This window comes from Molossus molossus, unplaced genomic scaffold (genome assembly GCF_014108415.1).
Source record: "Molossus molossus isolate mMolMol1 unplaced genomic scaffold, mMolMol1.p scaffold_m16_p_14, whole genome shotgun sequence".
NCBI lineage: Eukaryota > Metazoa > Chordata > Mammalia > Chiroptera > Molossidae > Molossus > Molossus molossus.
Window position 1 is genome coordinate 11,217,899 of NW_023425349.1, and position 23,149 is coordinate 11,241,047.

Here is a 23,149-nt window from a genome sequence, read left to right on the forward strand (position 1 = left end):
TTTATAGTTAAATATACAAATTTAATTAAGGCTTCTTGAAACATTAAGAGTTGTTCATGAATTCTCCCATTATTGCCTTCTTTTATCTGTCTAAAGACCTACACCACTGTTCTATCATAACATCCCTTGTCTGTTGTTTACTTCCACATTCAATTCTTGAGGAAATGGAGACCATTTTTTTGGAGATTCATGTTTTAAAAATTGTAGAGTTTGGAAATTTGCTAGAACAACAAAATGTTAAACGTATATTCCAAAAGCAGATGTTGTAATTCAAACTGGCTCCTCTTTGAGCATTTAATTGTTGTCATATTCATTAGTGGATCCTTTGAGTTACTCCTGATCTGTTATTACTGTTGTGTTAGCCTGACATGTAAGAAGACTTTGTCCTTTGTTCACATGTTTTCATCAGTTCACTTTCTGCTTTTGTAATTTGTTATTTCTTTTAGTTTGAAAAAGTTAGCAAAAGTTCTTTTGGGAGGGAAAGCATTTTTCTTTACACAGAATTTTATATCCAAAAATAGAGTTTCTACATTATATGTAATATCTAAGAGTGCTAAGTAAACTTAAGGCTTTATTACAATAAGTGCTTGCATATTGTTTTGGACTGAGTTGAAGTTTCTTTCTACTGATGTAAAAAGGAAGCATGTGGTAAAATAAAGCTAGCTGAAAATTAAAAATAATCCTTTGCATCCAGTCTCATAGCCATTGTAACTTTTGTGATCCTCAGGGTTTTCTAGTTTTATGAAAACCATCTTAAGTGTAGGTGTGACTTTCAACTCAAATTCTCAATAAAAGTTAGTTTTGAGTATTACTTTATAATTTTGAGGTTTGCATTGTCCAGTACAAGCTAGTATCCACATATAGCAATTTAGCACTTGGAATGTGGTGTACTGAAAGTGTAAAACGCACACCAGATTTTGAAATTTTACTACAGAAAGATAAAAGAATTTAAAATATCTCAATAATTTTTTTACATTGATTACATGTGGAAAAGATACTTTGGATAAATTAAGTTAAAGAAACAATTAAAATGAATTTCACCTGTTTTTCCTTTTTAATATGACTACTAGAACATTTTAAAATACTTGTGCCTTGCGTTGAATTTCTATTGGACAATGCTGTTCTAGAGGATCTCTTCCAAGAAATAAATGATCTGAGTTAAAAGAATACACACGAGAACCAAAAATTTCCTAACATAGTATCCTCTTAAAATCAGAATACTCAAAAGACTTTGCTAATATGAAGAATAAAATTACCCAGTGACCATTATTTGGTAGGCAGAAGGAAGTTCTGTCTCAAAAATATTTTTCAAGTCTAGTCATCACTAATGAAGCAAAACTTTATTGGTCATATTAATTAAAATAGAAAATCATCTCATTACTGTTCTATTAGAAGACATTGAAAGTTAAAAACCTCATACTTAAAAAAAAAACTGAGTTCAACCCCATAGTGGGTTGAAGTAAAACTTGAGTCAAAAATCTTTCCTAAATTATACTAACGTTAGATAGCAGTCTTTCAAATTGTAATCCAGTTCCTTTTGCTCCAGTCCTTTTGATATGCTTGAATGCTTAGTTTTAGAGCTTACAGATTATTTTAACTGGTTTTGTTTGTTTTATAGGTTAAGATCTAAATTGTACTTAGGATGCTTTAAATATTATGTTCTCAGGTCCAAAACTAATTATTTTAAAGGTTTTTTGAAAGGAGAAGTACTGTAAAAGTCCATTTCAGTAGCTTACATTTTTCACATGGGTGAATTAGAATGAAAACAATGAGTGCTTTAATTAACAGACCTGAGCCCTAATGTTTACATCTTTATCAAATACTATCTATGTACACACACACAGACACACACACCCCTTCCCCCCATACACACACACAAATTTATAAACTATACAATAGTGAAAGGCATAGACTTTATTCTGGCATTTTAAAATCAGGTGTCATAGTCATAAACTAGCTGCATAATATGGCGGTGTATTATGAGAAAATGAAAGTACTTAGCTGGTATGCAGTTTGCTCTTAAAGAAATTTGTAATTTGCATCATATGAGAGACTTATAGTCTGAAAAATTACTTGAGTAAAAATATGTTTAAGGTTCCACCTTTAGTGTTTTTCATGCCTGTACTTTATTTTTTTTACTCTTCTTCAATTTTAGTAATTAGTAACTTAAGTTAGTTATACAAATGATTTCATTAGAATGTTTTTCTTAAGTAATCCCTTTACATGTTTAGAGTTGTGAGCTTTTTAATTCATTTTATCTCAATTTGAGATGTTTTGGGAGCATATTTAGGATGACTACTTCAATATTAACTATAAATGTTATTAGCAATTTAGATTTCCATAGATTTAAGTAAGTTACTATGGAATGTATTAATACAAATCCAGAAATTTACGCATATATATATTCTAAGCTTGCCATTGTTCATTTAAATGTTTTTAAAAATTAATTATAAAGACAGTAGGCTGTCATTTTTTATAATCATAAAAAATATTTTTGCCCTGGCCGGTTTGGCTCAGCGGTTAGAGCGTCAGCTTGTGGTCCAGAGAGACCCAGGTTCAGTTCCCACTAAGGGCGCGTACCTCGGTTGCTGTTTGTCCCCGGCCCTGGTTGGGTCGTGCAGAAGGCAGCCACTCCATGTGTCCCTTTCGCATCGATGTTTCGCCTGCACCCCCCCTTCTGAACAAAAAATGGGAAAATGTCCTCGAATGAGTATTAAAAAAAAATTTTTTTCTAGGTAAATGTTTACAAAGTACCTTTTTTTTTTTTTTTTTTTATCCTCACCCGAGGATATTTTCCATTTTTTGTACAGATAGAGTGGGAGGGAGAGAGAGGAAGGGAGAGAGAGAGAGAGAGAGAGAAACATCGACGTGAAGGGACACATCGAGTGGCTGCCACCCGCACGACCAACCAGGGCCGGGGACAAACTGCAACCGAAGTACGTGCCCTTAGCGGGAACCGAACCCGGGTCTCTCCGGACCGCAGGCCAACGCTCTAACTGCTGAGCCAAATTGGCCAGGGCCAAAGTACCTTTTTTAAAGAAATGAAAGTCCTATTTTGTCATTGCTAATAAAACATTTTAGTGGACTACATGAACTTCTCTGTTGTAGGTATATTTTTATTTTGTCTTTATTGAAGGATCTAGAATTTATTGATAATGATACTGAAGAAAAACATGTTTTAAAAAATCAAACCATTTCTTATATATATATAAGGAAAATTTTGCAGAGTTACTGTCAAAATTTTGGCAGAATTGGTCTTTTATAGATATTAAATTTCTACTAGGTATTAAACTTTAATAATATTAAAACATCTGCTGTTTATAGACCTAGAAACACATATGGGATATTATAACATAAAACTATCAAGTGTATTCTGGAATAGTTTGAAACACTTCAAATCTAATAGGTGAAAATATGAAAGATAGCATTTTTATGTTTAATTCAAACGTGAATGCCTTTCTCCCCCACCCCTACACTAATTAACTTTAAAGCATTTTGGGATGATCTTGGAAAACTATAAGGAAAGAATATTTGCTACTAGCTTTCTATTACTCGGTGGCCTATGATACCCTGACTCCCAGAATTAGCATTTTCAAACAAGTAGCCATTATAAAAAAAAAATAGATGCAGTATCTCGTTTTGATAAATATTTTATTGGTTCAAATTATTAACTGAATTAGGGCTCTCAATAGTAGATTTAAGATAACATTTATTCTTCCTCAGAGACCTTTTCCTAGTATAAGTCTTCAGCCTGGCAAGAGGAACATTAAAAATGTTGAATAGTTTCAGGGAGTGATGAGTTTAGTGCTCATCGCTAAAGTCCTAAGCCAACTAACTGGTTTTAAGATTGATGGCATTAATAGGTGTGGCAATGTATATTAGATACATTCCATTAGAGCTATTTGAGGAAAAGTTTGTATAGGGTGCTTTTTACATAGCAAGCTCTATCATTTATTTTTTATTTTCATTTTTATTTTTTAGTCCTCACCGAGGACATTTTTCAGTTTTTTGTTCAGATAGAGTGGGAGGGAGGGAGAGGAAGAGAGAGAGAGAGATAAAAACATCGATATGAAAGGGACACATCGAGTGGCTGCCACCCGCACCACCAACCAGGGCCGGGAACAAACTGCAACCGAGGTACGTACCCTTAGCGGGAACCGAACCCGGGTCTCTCTGGACCGCAGGCTGATGTTCTAACCGCTAAGCCAAACTGGCCAGGGCTCTATCATTTATTTTTATAAGATATTTTTAAAACCTTAGTTTCTGTGAACATAAAAGCACAATGAAGGCTAATAAAATTCTTCATTTGGATGTGGGGATATTGGAGAATCAGTTATATACTTTTCTGTCCTAAATCTGACTTCATTTTTAAACATCTAATTTCTGTGGAACTAATATATTTGAGTTGGTAAACATGCTTATGAAATAAAACATTGGCTGTTTAATTGCCCTAAATACCTAGATTTCTTGTTCACCAGAGAGCCTTTGTCAGACTTATATAAGTTTAGTATTGGAAGATACAGAAAATTTGTGAACTGTAGAATATTCAAGTTAGGTATCTAAAGATTTTAATTAGAGGACAGCATAGTTTTGATACTAAATATTTTATTTTACTAAAAATTATGAAACAAACATTTTGATCTTAGGAATAAGAAAAAGTAGTGTTATTTTTCCATGTGCTTTTTAGTCATATGCAAATATAATTTTTCTCTCACAATATTAGTCAAAATAGGAATTTATATTTTGCATTTTTAAATTTAGAATTATTAGATGTTAATATTGTTTTATTCTTCTAAAAAGTATTTTTATTTCATTGTTATTTTTTTAAGCCTCACCTGAGGACATATTTTTTTGTTGATTCCAGAGAGAGAGAGAGGAAGGGAGAGAGAGAGAGAGAAACATCGATGTGAGAAAGAAACATGGATTGATTGCCTCAGGCACGTGCCCCAATGTGGGGATCGGTTCTGTAACCTGGGCATGTGCTCTGACTAGAAATTGAACCCAAGACCCTTCTGTAATGGGACAATTCTCTAACCAACTGAGCCACATTGGCCAGGGCTGTTTTATTCTTCTATATCTTTTTTCTTTTTTTAATCTTATTTTAAATTATTCCAGAGAGGAAGGGAGAGAGAAAGAGAGAGACAAAAAAGATCATTCAGCTGCTTCCCACACATGCCTCAACTGGAGATCAAACCCAACACTTTTTGATGTACAGGATGACGCTCCAACCAACTGAGCCACATTGGCCAGGGCTGTTTTTCTATATCTTACTCATTGACAGTTTTTCATAATACATTAGTTATTAATCATTAAATGTGTTTTGTCAAAAGTATTGTACAGAACCACATTCAAGTTTTGTAAGACAATATTTTCTTTATTTTTACTTTGGTAACATATTTTGAGGTCAGGATCTTTTATTTATGGAAAAATAGCTCTATCATCACAATTTTCTTTTACACCTTTATTTTCAGTACCTCATTTAGCCTCCTAATCAAGTCCTGACCAGAGATTTCCTCTTTTGTGAAGCTGCCAAGTTGAACAAATATCCTTGATTGACGTGGCCATTCAGGTGGCGGAGCTGTTTCTTCACACTTGACTCATTATGCTACTGTCTGGATCAGTGGTTTCCAAAGTTCACTAACTTGTAGGCCATATCTTAATATATTTTGGGGTAGTAGATACTGATGGGAAACACTTTTTTTGGTTGTTAAGATAGATGGGGAGGGAGAGAGAGAGAGAGAGAGTGAAACATCGACGTGAAAGGCACGCATTGAGTGGTTGCCACCCGAACAACCCAACCAGGGCCGGGGACAAACTGCAACCGAGGTATGTGCCTTTAGCCGAAACCGAACCCAGGTCTCTCTGGACCGCAGGCGGATGCTCTAACCACTGAGCAAAACCGGCCAGGCACTTTTTAAAAAAAATCAGCAATCCAAATTAATCTGTGTTCCTAAAAATGAAATATGGAATGGTAATCTGCTTATTTGATGTCATTAAGAAAAATAGATGAACTTTTTGATGATTGTTATATTAGCAACTGATATAAATGTATTTACTTGAACACTATTAAAATAATGTTTCTGGACAAAATTTCAGAAAATTAATTCAGCAAATAGACTTAAAGAAAAAGACATCCAAACATGTAGAGTTATTCAGAAGTGCTAGGTTTTGAGGCTGTAATGGTTGACTTTACAGTTAACTTTTGAAAGGTAAATGATGAATATGTGGTTAATTCTTTCTTTTGTCCATTTTCAGCTTACAGAACACTACACAGCAAAATAATGATCTACTAGACTGCTAACCCGAGATCCAGGTTCCACAATGCCTGTGCAGGCAGCTCAATGGACAGAATTTCTGTCCTGTCCAATCTGTTATAATGAATTTGATGAGAATGTGCACAAACCCATCAGTTTAGGTTGTTCACACACTGTTTGCAAGACCTGCTTGAATAAACTCCACCGAAAAGCTTGTCCTTTTGACCAGACTGCCATCAACACAGACATCGACGTGCTTCCTGTCAACTTCGCACTTCTCCAGTTGGTTGGAGCCCAGGTACGCTTTCAAGATTTTACTAATTTGGTATATGTAATAATTATAGAACTTTGTCTTGATTCCCGGTCGGGGCACATGCCCCAGTTGTGGACCTGATCCCCATTGGGAGGCATGCAGGAGGCGGCCAGTCGATGTTCTCTTTCATCACTGTTTCTCTCTCTCCCTCTCACTTCTTCTCTCTCTAAAATCAATAAAGGGAAATATACATATATATATTTAATGATATTTGAGACATAAAAGATATTCAGTGTACCTGATTTTCATGATTGTATTCTGCAAAAGTTTTTCTTTAAATAATATCATAAATTCTTACGCAAAACCATAATTTTATTATGGTCTGTATTTCTTTGTGTTCAATGCTGTTGTCACAACTTATATTTATAAGTGATTTTGTGGATAAGAAAAAATTTTATATAATTATACATAAATATTTATTTATTAGACATAAAAAGAAATGTAATCAAAATTTTGGCCAGAGAGCAACCAACCAGAACCCTAAAATGGAGGTTTTTGGTTTTTCTTTTAATTTCACTTGAAATTTAGGATAATGTTATAAGTGATAAAATAAGTCCTATTTAGGGATGAACATACCAGAAACCATTTTCCAGAGTGTCAGTATCAAATTCTGTACAGTTTCTGCTCAGGTGCTATAAATCTACTATTTTTTGTTTATAATCATTTTATTGAATCAGAGCAGGGCCCTAGATTTATAGTAATTTTCATTTAATGGGGGCTTACTTTGTGTAGATATGATGGTAAACATTCAGCATCTCTTAATTATTTTTTTAAAATATTTTTTCTTTATTGATTTTAGAGAGAGAGGAAAGGAGAGACAGAGACAAACATCGATGAGAGAGAACATCGATTGGCCGCCTCCTGCATGTACCCCCACTGGGGATTTGACCCACAACCTGGACATGTGCCCTGACCGGGAATTGAACCGGTGACCTCTTGGTGCATGGGTCAATGCTCCACCACTGACCCACACCAGCCGGGCAGCATCTCTTAATTATTTTCTGTAGCTTTTCAGGTAGTTATCGTCCCCATTTTATAGGTGAGAAAGAAGATTCTGTACATTGGGCATTACATATTAAAGCAAGAAAGTAAGGATTTTTTTTAATCCTTCTTAGTATTCACTTCTTAGAAAATTTAATGAATTAAAATACCCCATTTCATAGTATCTTCAGATTTATTTATTTTTAATCCTCACCCGAGGATATTTTTCCACTTTTTTGTACAAATAGAGTGGGAGGGAGAGAGAGAGAGAGAGAAACATCGACGTGAAGGGACACATCGAGTGGCTGCCACCCGCACGACCAACCAGGGCCGGGGACAAACTGCAACCGAAGTATGTGCCCTTAGCGGGAACCGAACCCGGGTCTCTCCGGACCGCAGGCCGCCGCTCCAACCGCTGAGCCAAACCGGCCAGGGCAGTATCTTCAGATTTAAAGTATTCCTTTTAAAGCACATTTCTTTTTAATAATCATAATCCAGTTAGATACTCTGAAATCAAGATGCATCTATGATCAGTAGTGTGTCATAATTTAATTGGCATCATTTTTTTCTTAATGATGCCTTTTGCAAACAATGGCATCTTAGATCCAAGAATATACTGTAGACTTTTTTTAATAATACTGGCTACCATTTATTTAGCATCTGCTTTAGGTGAGGTATTGTGTTTTATCTTTTAAATGTTCTCTCAGTTGGTCCTTAAAATAGCCTACAGGCTTATACAGTGTGACTTATATTTATTTTTTTCAGACTCATCTACTGCTGTCCTCACCCTTTCTGCTTAAACCACTCTGCCTCCCAGTCAGTCGTTAAATATGCCAGATATATTTCCACCTGAGGGCTTTTGCAGTGACTGTTATATTTGCTTAGAATGCTCATTTCTTCTCTTCTTTTAAGTCTTTCTTCAAATGTCTTGATTTCCAAGTAAACCTCTCCTGATCATCCCTCTTGAAATTGTGACCCCTCTCCAGTACTCTCAATTCATATTCTTATTGTATAATTTTTACTGTTTGCCTTCCATCATACTATGTTATTTATTTGTTTATTTTTGTTGGCAGCCTTCTTTCTTCTCCACTAGAATATAAGCTCCACAAGGGCAAGAAATTTGTCTGTTTAGCTCACTTATAGAGGTCTAGTGCCTAAAATTATTTTTGGCACATGGTAAGCACTCCATAAATATAAATATTTGTTGAATTAAATGGAATTTCTGTAATGGCACAATGAAATAGGGATTTTCATCTTCATTTTGCAGCTAAGGAAACTATGACTTGGAACAGCTTAATAACTTACTCAAGATCACTCATAGAAATGGCAGAGCTGCAGTTCTGACCTTTCATTGAGAACACTGTCTTATGGTGCTTATATTCTAGCAAGGGGGGACAGTAAATATAGTAAGTACATTAAATAGTAAGAAAGTACTAAGTGCTAAAGGGAAAAAAATTCTTGTCCTTTTTAACTACTTTTTGTTTTGAAATACTTTCAGAAAAAGTTGCAAAAAACACACAGTACCTATATAACTTTCTGTAGCTTCCCTAATATTAACATCTTTCAAAATTACGACATAGTTATCAACCCCAAGAAATTAATGTTGAGACAATACTATTAACTACCTGCTTCTTTCTTTTCATTAATCCACCCAACCCCTCCTGTTAAATATGATATTCTTGATTCTTGGAAAGAAGAATTACTAGGTGTTTGGCTTTATTTTATTTAAACTACCTCAGTGTATGTCTCTGTGTTATAATTTTGTACTCACCAAGATTATTATCAAATATATGAATAACAGTTTTTAAGCTGGATGAATGTATTTCTTTAATTTTTGTTTGTTTGTTTTTAGGTACCGGACCATCAGTCAATAAAGTTAAGTAATCTAGGTGAGAACAAACACTATGAAATTGCAAAGAAATGTGTTGAAGATTTGGCACTCTACTTAAAACCACTAAGTGGAGGTAAAGGTAAGTTCCCAAAAAGTGTTTTTACTGGTGAGGAGGACTTAGTAATACATTTACTTTGACAGATTTGATGTTAATACCCTCTTAAAACATTTTGAGTTTTGGAAAATGAGTTTTCTTAGAGAGTTCTTGAAAAACTTCTTTTTGCAACCCTCACCTGGGTTTTCCATTTATCTTCAGATAGCATGAGAGGGAGGGAGAGAGAAAATAACATCGAGCCCTGGCTGGTTTGGCTCAGCGGTTGGAGCGTCAGCCTGCGGTCCAGAGAGTCCCGGGTTCGGTTCCCGCTAAGGGCACATACCTCGGTTGCACTTTGTCCCCGGACCTAACCAGGGCGGGTGGCAACCACTCGATGTGTCTCTCTCACGTGGATGTTTCTCTCTCTCTCTCTCTCTCTCTCTCTCTCTCTCTCTCTCCCCCACTCTATCTGAACAAAAAATGGAAGAATGTCCTCGGGTGAGAATAAAAAAATAAAAAAAAAAACATCGACATGAGAGAGACACATCAATTGGTTGCCTCCTGCATGATCCTGATCAGGGCCAGGACTGAACCACACCTGAGGTATGTGCCTTTGACTGGAATCAAACCCACGACTCTGGTCCAAAGGCCAACGCTCTAATCACTGAGCCAAACTGGCCAGGGCTTGGAAAACTTTTTGGTTGAAAATATTTATTATACTATTTTCTGAAAATAACCAATATTGTTATTAATTTAAGAATTTATTAGATACAACATATTGAGCTTAATGCAATATTTGTATTCATTGAGTAAACTAACAGTGCTATAGCAGAATGTTAGTTTTGATAAGTCCTATTAAGACAGTTTTATGTGTTTATGTATTCATTCAATCATTCATTAAATTTTACTGAGCACTTAGAGTGGTTATGGTCCCTGTCTTCACAGTGCCCACAGTCTATTGTGGGTGATAAGCATGTAAGTGCAATAAATTATTTTAAGTTCTGTGACAGAATTGAAATTGTTTTGTTTATCACTGCATACTCAGTGGTTAGCACATCATAGATGTAATAAAATGTTGAATGAATAAATCATTCAACTATTTATTTTGTACCTCCTCTGTGCTGTGCACTGTTTGAAATTTTGGACATAGTGATTTTTTTTTTTAATCGTAACCCAAGGATATTTTTCCATTTATCTTCAGATAGAGTGAGGGCAGGGAGAGAGAGAGAGAGAGAGAAACATTGATGTGAGAGAGACACACCGATTGCCTCTTGCTCTACCTCGACAAGGGCCCGGACCAAACTGTGCCCTTTTCTAGAATCAGATCCTAGACTTCCTGGTCTGTGGGCTGACGCCGTAACCACTGAGCCAAACAGACCAGGGCAATAGTGATTTTTTTGAGACTTGTCCACCTCATTCGTTTCTTGAACAGATATCTAAAGAGCATGTAGTAAGTACCAGGCACTGATTTGGTACTAGGGATACATGAGCAAATATGCATGCCCTTGTAGCTCTTATGTTTAGAAAAGGGAGAGAGTATAATATAAAAGCAAGTTATATAGTATGTTATAAATGATAATTGCTATAGAAAGAAAATGATACATTTAGAGGGATCAGAAATGTTAGGATGAGGGGAGAAGGACAGATTGCAGTTTGAAATAAAGTAATAGTGTAGGCCTCAGCAAGAAGATAGCTTTTGAACTTGAGATGAAAGAGGCTAGGTAGTTAGCCATGTAGGTTCTTGGGAAAAGACTGTTCCAGACAGATGGAATAGCAAAATCCCCAAGGCATGCATAGTATCTTCAAAGAATGACAACAGGAAAGTGTCCCTGGAACAGTGTGAGTGAAGGGGAGAATAATATGGGGTAGATGCAAAGAAACAGTGAAACCAGATGATGTTTAGACTTACTGGCCATTTTATAAATTTGAGCTTTTACTCTGAGCCAAACCAGGAAGTCACTCCAGGGTTTTGAGCAGAGGGAGCCGATCTGACTAATGTTAAAAGGGTCCTTTGAACTGCTCTGTTGAGAATTCAGTATAAAAGGGAAAGGTATCATATCAATAATCAGTGGAGATAGTGAGACATGTAGTAGATATTTTGAAGATAGCGTCAAGAGGCTTTCCTAAATTATTGGATATGGGGTATGAGAGAAAGAGTGGAGTCAAGTATGACTCTTGAGTTTGGGGCCTGAGTACAAGAAAAAAGAGGCCATCAATTTAGATAAAGGATACTGTAGGTAGATCAGGTTTAGGTAGGAAGGTCTGGAGTTCAGTTTTGGTCATGTTAAGTTTGAGATGTCAAATCTTCACTTAAAGGCTATTGAGTAACTGGTGGATATGTGTTAAAGAATGAGGTATAGGAGCTGTAACTTTAGGAGTCTGACATATGGACTTAATGCAATAAGACTGGATGAGATCACCTTAGTAGTGACTGTAGATAGAGAAGAAAATGCAAACTGAATCATAAGGCCCTTTAACATAGATAAGACATGAAGAAAAGATAAACCAAAAAAATAAGACTGGGGAAAATAGTGACAAAGTAAGAAAACTAAGAGAATGTGGTGTTCTGGAAGCCATGTCAAGAGAAGTGTTTGAAGAAGTTAGGAGTGATATCTGTGTTGAGTGCTCTTGAAAGGTCAAGGAAGATAAGGATTGAGAATTGACCATTGATTTAGCAAAGTAGAGGAAATTGTCTTGAGCAGTTTTGGTCAATAGTGGCAAAAACTTGATTGGAGTAGGTTTTAATTTTTTTTTTTTTTTTTGCATTTATCTTCAGGTAGAGCAGGAGGGAGAGAGGGGGGAAGAGAGGGAGAGAGAAACATTGATGAGAGAGACACATCAACTGGCTGCCACTCACAGGACCCCTACTGGGGCGGGGGACAAACTGCAACCGAGGAACATGCCCCTAGTGGGAACTGAACCTGGGACTCCTTGGTCCATGGGCCAACACTCTACCTGCTGAACCAAACTGGCCAGGGCAATTGGAGTAGGTTTTAAAGATTGTGGATAAAGAAATTGGAGATAGTGAATACATACAGACAATTCTAGAGGATTTGCTATAAAAGGGAGGAAAGAGGGAAGAGCTGGTAGGGGAAGAGGGATAAATAAAGATTTATTTTTAAGATGGATGCAATACAACTTACTTGTTCTTATTAATACTGATGGAAATAATCAAGTGGGAAGGGAAAAATTGATGCTAGGGGAGAGAGACGAATTGCTGGAGCAACATCCTTGAGTTGGGAAAAGGGATTATGTTCTAAGATCTTGTCAATAAGTTGTGTTCTTTATGTCTTGTATATAATTTAAAAAATTAGAGCTGCCCTGGCCGGTTTGGTTCAGTGGTTAGAACATCGGCCCGTGGACCAGAGTCCCAAGTTTGGTTCCTGCTAAGGGCACGTACCTCGGTTTGTCCCTGGCCCCGGTTGGCGTTGTGTGGGTGGCAACCACTCGATGTTGTCTCTCTCACATCGATGTTTCTCTCTCTCTCTCTCTCTCTCTCTCTCTCTCTCTCTCTCTTCCTCCCTCTCTATCTGAAGATATATGCAAAAAATGTCCTTGAGTGAGGATTAAAAAAAAAAATTAGAGCTGTTAATAATAATTACTTTTTTGTTTGTTTGTTTTTTTTTGTTTTTTTTTATCCTCATCCAAGGACATTTTTCCATTTTTTTTTTTGTACAGACAGAGTGGGAGGGAGAGAGAGGAAGAGAGAGAGAAGGAAACATCGATGTGAAAGGGACACATCGAGTGGCTGCCACCCGCGCGACCAACCAGGGCCGGGGACAAACTGCAACCGAGGTACGTGCCCTTAGCGGGAACCGAACCCGGGTCTCTCCGGACCGCAGGCGGACGCTCTAACCGCTGAGCCAAACCGGCCCGGGCAATAATAATTACTTTCAAACTCTTCATTCAACTTTATATTTACCTTCAATAATTGTAGTAAAGAGACTAAGTAAACCGGCTTAATAAACCAAAGGTACTCTCTTTTGAGAGACACATAACAGGTAACCTAAATAAAGAAAAAACAGATAACAGGATACCTAAATAAAGTTTGAAGTAACTAAAAATTAGGCTCCTATTTTCAGTGGATAGTAGTAAACAGACAGGTTTATTTTAAAACAAGGAAATTACTTTTAGGAGACTCATTAGGAATTGTGGCTTAATAGTTAAATACAGATAATAAAAATTGGCTTGTCTTTTTTAATTGGAAAAACTTTAGTTTTCTTTGTTTCCTTTTTCCTAAAGGTGTAGCTAGTTTGAACCAGAGTGCACTGAGCCGTCCAATGCAAAGGAAACTGGTGACACTTGTAAATTGTCAACTGGTAGAGGAAGAAGGTCGTGTAAGAGCCATGCGAGCAGCCCGTTCTCTTGGAGAAAGAACTGTAACGGAACTAATATTACAGCACCAGAACCCTCAGCAATTGTCTGCCAACTTATGGGCTGCTGTCAGGGCTCGAGGATGCCAGTTTCTAGGGCCAGGTAAGATAGATCACTATCTTGCCTTTCTTATTGGTTATCAGGGCTAGAGGATGCCAATTTCTAGAGGTTGGTGAGAATCCCCAGACTCAACTCATCTTTATTATTTATACATCCAAAGCTTGGCATAATTAAACATAAGCCAGTTTTTGTTGATTATAATCTATATAATGGACAGTGCTATAGTGTTTTAGAGTAAATTTCTCATTTAATCTTCAGTGTCCTTCAAGAGAGGTGACACAGATCTAATTTTACATATTAAAAAACTGAGTTAGAGAGGCCTAAGATTACAAATGTGGTAAGTAAAGGAAAAGTAAACTACTTAAAAATGAAAAAATGTATCAAAAATTCTTGATTGTTTTTAAAGGTTAGAGAACATAGAAGTTTTTTTTTTTATAAAGGGTCATCAGGGGATGATTTTTTTATAGTTATTACCAGTTACCGTCTGTCTAAAAAATCTTTACCTATACCAAGGTTCTGAAATACTTTCTGTGTTATCTTTTGAAAGCTTTATTGTTTTACCTTTCTGATTTAGAATTACAGTCCAAGTAGAATTTATTTTTGTGAAGGAAACTTTTTTTAATAAGTGGCATTTGGATAAATGAATAAACATGTGGAAAAAGATAAAATTGGATGAATTCCTTATACTTCATAGGTATATAAATTCTAAATAGGTCAGAAATACTTAAACAAACAAGAGTGAATGCCTTTATAACCTAGAAGTAGAAAACACTTTTTGGCTCAAAATCCAGAAGCAATAGGGGAAAATATTGATATTTTACTACATGGTATTTTTAAAAATTACATCACCAAAAAAATTGAACAAAGTGTAAAAAATGACAAACTTGGGGAAAGATTTGTATTATTCACATGTAAAGCACTAATATAACTAATACAGAAGGTACTTCTAAAAAATAAAAAATAACAACCAGCCAATTGAAAAATTGACAAAAGATGTATGCGGTCCGGCCAGTGTGGCTCACTGGTTGAGTGTTGACCCATGCACCAAGAGGTTGCTGGTTCGATTCCTGGTCAGAACTCATGCCCGAGTTGTGGGCCCTATTCCCAGTGGGGGGTGTCCAGGAGGTGGCCAATCGATGTCCTCTGTAATCGAGATGATTTCTGTAATTCATGTTTCTATTTCTCACTTCCTCTCTCTAAAATCAATAAAATAAAAAATTTAAAAAAAAGATGTATGCAGACAATTCATAGGAAAAAGTCATGTAAATGGCCTTCAAACATATATAAAGATACTGAGTCTCATATAAAGAGAAATACATGTTAACATTATGCTGAAATACCATTTCTCACTGCTCAGATTGGCAGAATCCAAAAGTTCGAAAATGTATTTTGTTGTCAGAGCTGTGGGAAAACATACTTTCATCCAATAATGGTAGGAATGCAAAGAGGTACAAAGTTTTGACTCACCTATGCATTTACCTTTTTGCCCCAACAATCCCATTTTTAGGAAAAATCTGTCCCAAAGATAACAAAAAATACAGGCTCCATCCATAAAGTTACAAAGCACTATTTATAATAGCAAACATCTGAAGCCACCTGAATGTTTATGAGTACGAGATTGGTTTAATAATATTGTATGTCTTTCTAATGGAGTTCTATGCCACTGTTGAAAGGAATGACAAAGGTGTGTGTGTGTGTATATATATATATATTCTGCTAAAGTGTGATCTGTAAATACATTAAATAAAAGCAAGGTAGAATAGTGTGCTTATTGTAGTACCTTTTATCTTAGAAACGGAGAGAGATACAACCATTACCTTATTTGTTTATGTACTCCAAAAGAAATAATGGTAGAAAAAATTAAAAATAACAAACTCATGTAGAAGAGGCAGAAAGCAGACAGGACAGAAGCTAGACCTCATTGAAGGTACCTTGTTTTATACTTTGGACCCATATAAATGCTTTATATAATTATAAAACAACTTTTAGTTTTTAATAAAAATAAAATTTAAAAAATTAAATAAGAGTAAAACAAATCAATACCTAAAAAAAAAAAAACATACATCAAGTTGGTAGCATGTTCATAAGGAATGAATTCTTTCAGAAGACTTTAGAACACAGTATTTCGATTTATATATCTCCAGTGGTATGTAGTAAATCCTAAATTGTATTCTCTCATACTGTTCGTAATTCTATTGATACTGTTATTTTGAAACTATTATATAGACACAGTAGAATAAAGCAAGTTATTATGTTAATGCCATTAGGAAGCAAGATTTTCAGGTTTTTGGGGTTTTTTTATTGATTGATTTTTAGAGAGAGGGGGAAGGGGAGAGAGAAAGGGAAGGGGGGAGAGAGAGAAACATCAATTTGTTGTTCCACTTACTGATGTATTCATTGGTTGATGTACCTGGACTGGGAATCAAACCCACAACCTTGATGCATTGGAATGATCAGCTATGTGGCAAGGGCAAGATTTCAGTATTGAAAAAAAAGAATACAAATATGAAATCCATGAATTTTTGTAAAAATTCTATAGTCTTGACATCTGAATTGGCAATATAAGTACAGGCTCATTTATTTTTTTCTATTCTAAAAAAATGACTATTCCCTAGGTCAGTCCACTGAAAAGACTTAGCACCCAATGAACAGTCATAGCACCCAAATTGTGACCTTTAATAAACACTATTTCCCACTAAAACGAAGCAGGACTCTTTAGATAATGCCTTATTCCAGTTCTAGGGTAGAAAAGTACAAGAAGAGCCTGGGAATTCTTGTGCTAGAAAGCAAAAAAAACTATCACAAACCAGTGAAATCTTGTCCAAAGGACATAGAAATGAATTGAAAGGGGCTCCCACTGGACATAACTGGGACAGTTTGAACATCAGAATGAATAGTGACTGTAATGGATTGAAACATAAAACATAAAAATCTATGATTTTGTAATGATAGTGCAGAAAAAATTGATTGGTTACTAACACATTATTCTAAAAATTGGGAAAGCCATAGGAAAAAAATCAAGCATTTTTTTCTCTTTTTTCTTTATAAACTTTTCAAGGGCACTTTCTCAGAATGTGGAGGGTAGGTTCCTCTTTTAGCTAATAAATTTAGGGAAAAGTGTTAAAATTAGAAAAAGCACAAATTTGCAACATCAAATAAATTTATCGGTCTAGACAAGAATAATTAATGGCTGTTAAAACCATTAGATGAAAGGTTGCTGGGAAAATATATAGTAGATAGATAACATCCTGAACCCTCTAATCAATCTTATTATTAAAAGTGAGACAAACTGGCCGCCTTATGTATTTCCTGATGTGATTCATGGAATAGGAAGTATGCTTGTATTATAACACAACCATATTCTGAACCTTAAACCTTTAGTTTACATGAAACATAAAAGAACATATTTTAAAACACTACAGCACAAAATTAGCCAAATCAGCCAAATCAAGAATGTGGGAAATTGTTGAGGAAAATGATTGCTTCTTCAACAAATAAACTGGATTTTCTTTCAAATGAGGGTTGGGGGATAACTGGTATTGATCTTTTTTTTTTTTAATTTAAAGGCATACCAAAGAAGAAACTTTCGAGACAATGAGAAAAAATTTGAAATGGATTGGGTATTAGATGATATTAAGGAAATATATTACTTTTTTTTAAAAGATTTGGTTATGGTCTTATATTAAATTTGAAAAAAAAAATTCTTATGTTAGAGATACATACTGAATTATTTAAGGATGAACTGTGTTGTCAGAGATTTGCTTTAAAAACACTTCAGTCAAAACAAACTAGAAAAGTGGGTAAGGAATAAGATGAAACCTTACTGGCAATAGCTGTGTTACGGTGCATGTTAGCTCTACTTTTATGTATGTTTAAAATTTTTCACAATACAAAGTTAAATTGAAAAATAATGTTTAAAATCCACGTTTATGTGTAATTTAAGAATGGTACCTCTGGATATCTCCTCCTGTTTATTTACCTTACCTAATAAGCACTGGACTAGGTATCAAATATTATTTATTTATTTATCCTCGCCCGAGGACACTTTTCGACATTTTGTTCAGATAGAGTGGGAGGGAGAGAGAGAGAGAGAGAGAGAAACATCAACGTGAAAGGGACACATTGAGTGGTTGCCAGCCACACCATCCAACCAGGGCTGCGGACAAACTGCAACCGAGGTACGTGCCCCTAGCGGGAACCAAACCCAGGTTTCTCTGGACTTCAGGCTGACGCTCTTAACCACTGAGCCAAACCGGCCAGGGTGTAGGTATCAAATATTCTTTGTTCTACAACTGAACAAACAGCCCAATTAAAAAATAGGCCAGCCCTGGCCGGTTTGGCTCAGTGGTTAGAGCGTTGGCCTGTGGTCTGGAGGAGGAAAAAATGGGCCAAGGGTCCGGCAGGTGTGGCTCAGTGGTTGAGCGTCAACCCATGCACCAAGAGGTCGCCGGTTCGATTCCTGGTCAGGACACATGCCCAGGTTGTGGGCCCAGTCCCCAGTGTGGGTCATGCAGGAGGCGGCCAATCAAAGTTCTCTTTCAGCAATGTTTCTATCTCTCCCTCTCCCTCCCTATCGCTCTAAAATCAATAAAGGAAAAAATAAAAGACAGAAAGAAAAAATGGGCAAGGGCTTGAATAGAAATTTCTCAAAAGAAGTTACACAGATGGCCAAAAAAAATGAAAAGATGCTCAGTGTCATTAGTTGTTAAGGAAATGCAAATCAAAATCACAATGAGATACTACTTCATACATGAGGTTCCCCATAATTTTAAAAAAAGAAAAAGGAATGTGTTGGTGAGAATGTGAAGAACTTGGAAATGAAAAATGGTGCAGCCTCTGTGGAAAACAATTTGGCAGTTCCTCAGAAAGTTATGACCCAGCAACTCCACTTTTAGCTGCATACCAAGAAGAGTTGAAAACAGGTATTTAAAATAATACTTGTACACAGATGTTTGTATAAGCATTATTCACAATAGTTAAAATGTGGAAACAATCGAGCTGTTCATCAACTATGGGTAAATTAAATGTGGTATATCTATAAATAGATCATTATTCATCCATAAAAAGGAATAAAAACTGATACATGTTACAGTGTTGATGAACATTGAAAATATGTTAAGTGAAAGAAATGAGACAAAAGATTACATATTCTACGATTCCATTTATATGAGGCATCCTCAGAGGTAAATTTATAGAACCATACATCAGGCTAATGGTCGGCCAGAGGCTGAAGGCAGAATATGGGGAGTGACTGCTTAATGGTTATAGTATTCGAGGTGGTGAAAATGTCTTAGAACTAGATAGAGTTCATTGATGGTTGTACCACATTTTGAATTGTGTACTTTAAAATGGTTACTTTCACGTTATGTGAATTTTACTTTATATCTTTAAAAGAAAAGTCCTTGGTTCTCGTTACAATTTTGCTGCTAAGTAGTTTTTTACCTTGGCCTAGTCACTTAACTTTTTTGGGCCTTGGTGCCTCACTTGGGGGAAAAAAGGGAGGGTTGAGTTTTAATCTGGATATTAAATAATCTCTCAGCTCTAAAATTCCATTCTTTTAACTGAGAATCAATGTATTTTTAACTTTCAATTTTGAAATAATTTCAAATTTACCGAAAAGTTGAAAGAATAATTCAGAGGCCCTGGCCATGTAGTTCAGTTGGTTTGACTGTTGTCCAGATATGCCAAGATTGCAGGTTCAGTCCCTGGTCAGGACACAAACAAGAATCAACCAATGAATGCATAAATATGTGGAACAACAAATCAGTGTTTTTCTTTCCATCTCTCCCTCCCTCTCTACCACTTCTCTCTCTCTCTCTCTAAAACCAATCAATAAAAAAAGAATAATGCAGAGAATTCCTGTGTACTCTTTATGCATTGACTAATTTTTTGTGGTTATTTTTTATCCTCACCTGAGGACATTTTTGCATGTATTTTCAGATAGAGAGGGAGGAAGAGAGAGACAGAAACATCGATGCAAGAGAGACACATCGAGTGGTTGTCACCCACACAACCTCAACCGGAGTCAGGGACAAACTGCAAACGAGGTACATGCCCTAGCAGGAACTGAACCCGGGACTCTCTGGTCAGCGCGCTGACGCTCTAACCTCTGAGCCAAACCGGCCTGGGCTAATTTGCTGTATTTTTACATTATTTGCTCATTTTATGAACCATTTGAAAATAGGCTGCATATTTTATGACCCTTTACCCATTAATCCTTAAGTGTGTTTCCTAGAAACAAGGACACTGTTAATATAATAGTACATTCATCAATTTCAGAAAACTTAACATCAATATAATACTACAATCTATAGTTTATATTCCAGTTTTATCAATTTTTTCAAAAACGTCTTTTATGGATTTATTGTCTTAATGTTTCCTTAGAGATGCTATTTTCACTTCAAAATTATATACAAAGAGTAACAGTTTCATTCATTAAGAAATACCATTTATCATAAGACTGTTATGTGCCTTTTTCTTTAAGAAAGGCTTTTTTAAAAAATACGTTTTACTGATTTTTAGAAAGAGAGGAAGGGACAGAGAGAGAAGCATCAATTCGAGAGAGAAACATTGATTGGCTGCCTCCTGCATGCCCCACTGGGGATTGAGCCCACAAACTCGGCAGGTGCCCTGACTTTGAATCAAGCCGGTCCATGGGACGACGCTCAATCCACTGAGCCTCACTGGCCAGGCTGCTGTGTGTCCTTTATGTTATTTAATTGTCAGTATCTGTGTTTTATAAATAAGGACTTTTTTCTACTTTAACATTTTCATTATCTAGTTGATTATTAAATACCAATGGAAGATATATGTTAAGTTCTGTTGACTTGTGATCTGATTTGTTGTTTAATAGTAATTATGGGTTTTTGTTAGTTTGTTTTTGTTTTGTTTTGTTTGATTGTAGTAGTCCTCGACCCTTTTTATCTGTGGTTTATTTTTCTGCAGTTTTAGTTACCTGACATCTAAAAATATTAAATGGAAAATTCCAGAAATAATTCATAAGCCTTATTTATTTATTTTTTATTAATTAATTATTGTTACAGATGTTTCTCCTTTTTCCCCCACTGATTCCCCCCTCCCCCTCCCTCCTGCCCTTTCCCCAGTTTGTTGTCCATGTCCACTGTTCATGCATACATGCATATAAGTTCTGTGGTTTATCTCTTCCCTACCACCCCCCTATTTAGGGGATTGTCAGTCTGTATCCCACTTCCGCGTCTCTGGGACTACCCCCTTCCTCAGACTGTTATGTTCATTATATTCCACAAATAAGTGAGATCATATGAAACTTGTCTTTCTCTGTTTGGCTTGTTTCACTTAGGATGATACTTTCCAGGTCCCTCCATGTTGTCTCAAAGGATAAGAGATCTTTCTTTCTTACAGCTGCGTAGTACTCCATTGTGTATATGTACCACAGCTTTTTTATCCATTCGTCTACTGATGGACACTTGGGCTGTTTCCAGATCTTAGCTATTGTAAATAGTGCTGCTACAAACATGGGGGTACATATATTATTTCTGATTGGTGTTTCAGGCTTCTTAGGGTATATTCCTAGAAGTGGGATCACTGGGTCAAATGGAAATTCAATTTTTAATTTTTTGAGGTAACACCATATTGTTTTCCATAGTGGCTGCACCAGTCTGCATTCCCACCAGCAGTGTACTAGAGTCCCCTTTTCTCCACACCCTCGCCAACACTTGTTGTTTGATGATTTATTGATGGCGGCCATTCTGACAGGTGTGAGGTGATACCTCATTGTTGTTTTAAATTGCATCTCTCTGATGATTAGTGATGATGAGCATTTCTTCATATGTCTCTTAGCCATTTGTATGTCCTGTTTGGAGAGGTGTCTATTCAGTTCCTCTGCCCATTTTTTTATTGGATTCTTTGTCTTCCTTTTGTGGAGTTGTATGAGCACTCTATATGTATTGGAAATTAACCCCTTGTCTGATATATCATTGGCAATTATGCTCTCCCATACAGTGGGTAGCCTTTCCGTTTTGATGATTGTATCTTTCGCTGTGCAGAAGCTTTTGAGTTTGATGTAGTCCCATGTGTTCATTTTCTCCTTTGTTTCTATTGCCTTAGGTGATATGTCAGTAAAAATTCTGCTGCGTATGATGTTTGAAATTTTGTTGCCTACAGTCTCTTCTAGGATTTTTATGGATTCATGAGTTACATTTAATTCTTTTATCCATTTTGAGTTTATTCTCGTGTAGGGTGTAAGTTGATGGTCTAGTTTCATTTTTCTCCAAGTAACTGTCCAATTTTCCCAGCACCATTTATTAAAGAGGCTGTCCTTACTCCACTGTATGCTCTTGCCACCTTTGTCAAATATTAATTGAGCATATTGCCTTGGGTCCATTTCTGGGTTCTCTGTTCTGTTCCACTGGTCTGTATGCCTGTTCTTGTGCCAGTACCAGGCTGTTTTGATTACAGTGGCTTTGTAGTATAACCTGAAATCTGGTATTGTGATCTCTCCAACCTTTTTCTTCCTTTTCAAGATTGCTGTGGCTATTCGACAATTCATAAGTTTTAAATTGCACGTTGTTCTGAGTAGTGTGATGAAATCTCATGCCATTGTGAATCATTCCTTTGTTCAGCACATCCACACTGTATACTCTATCTAGCCATTAGTCACTAAGTAGCTATCCAGGTTATTAGATAGACTGTTCAGGTGTCTCGTGTTCAGTTAACTCTTATGGTAGACTGCCATTAAGCCACAATGCCTATGTCATTCACCTCACTCATCATTATGTAGGCATTGTATCATTTCATATCTTCACAAGAATTGTGAGTACAGTACAATAAGATATTTTGAGAGACCACATTCACAAAATTTTTATTACAGTGTACTGTTACAATTATTCTATTTTTAGTTATTGTTCATCTCTTACTGTGTCTAATTTGTAAATTAAACTTCATCATAGATTTGTATGTACAGCAGATTCTCGAATAACATTTCGTTTAACATTGTTTCACTATATCATTGATGAGGTGCTATAGGAACTTAGCTCTTGTATCAGATAGTCTTTGGTAAAATTGGTTTCATCATAGGTTGTTTTTCATCATAAGTTGCAAAACCTATTGATGGTGTTAAGTGAGGACTTCTGTTTAGGAAGAAAACATTATACTAAGTTGGCAAAAGGTTTACAGTTGTATTAATAATACAATAATAAATAATAATACAAGAATAAGCTCTGGCATGGCTGGAGTGGCTCAGTTGGTTGAGCATCATCCTGTGC

The 23,149-nt window shown here is 36.0% G+C and overlaps 1 protein-coding gene across 8 annotated transcripts in view; it reads left to right on the forward strand.

Moving 5' to 3' along the window:
* The window catches only part of RC3H2 (ring finger and CCCH-type domains 2), a 54,566-nt gene that overhangs the window by 1,362 nt on the left and 30,055 nt on the right, over positions 1-23,149 (forward strand). For 4 of the 8 annotated variants that reach the window (XM_036262064.1, XM_036262069.1, XM_036262067.1 and 1 more), the window contains exons 1-4: positions 5,468-5,644; positions 6,256-6,552; positions 9,401-9,518; positions 13,716-13,949. In XM_036262064.1, coding sequence (XP_036117957.1) covers positions 6,322-6,552; positions 9,401-9,518; positions 13,716-13,949 — 583 coding nt within the window. In that variant the 5' untranslated portion in view covers positions 5,468-5,644; positions 6,256-6,321. Of the gene's footprint in view, positions 1-5,467; positions 5,645-6,255; positions 6,553-9,400; positions 9,519-13,715; positions 13,950-23,149 lie in introns of those variants that run through there. The other 4 variants (XM_036262068.1, XM_036262066.1, XM_036262065.1 and 1 more) reach the window with 3 other exon arrangements.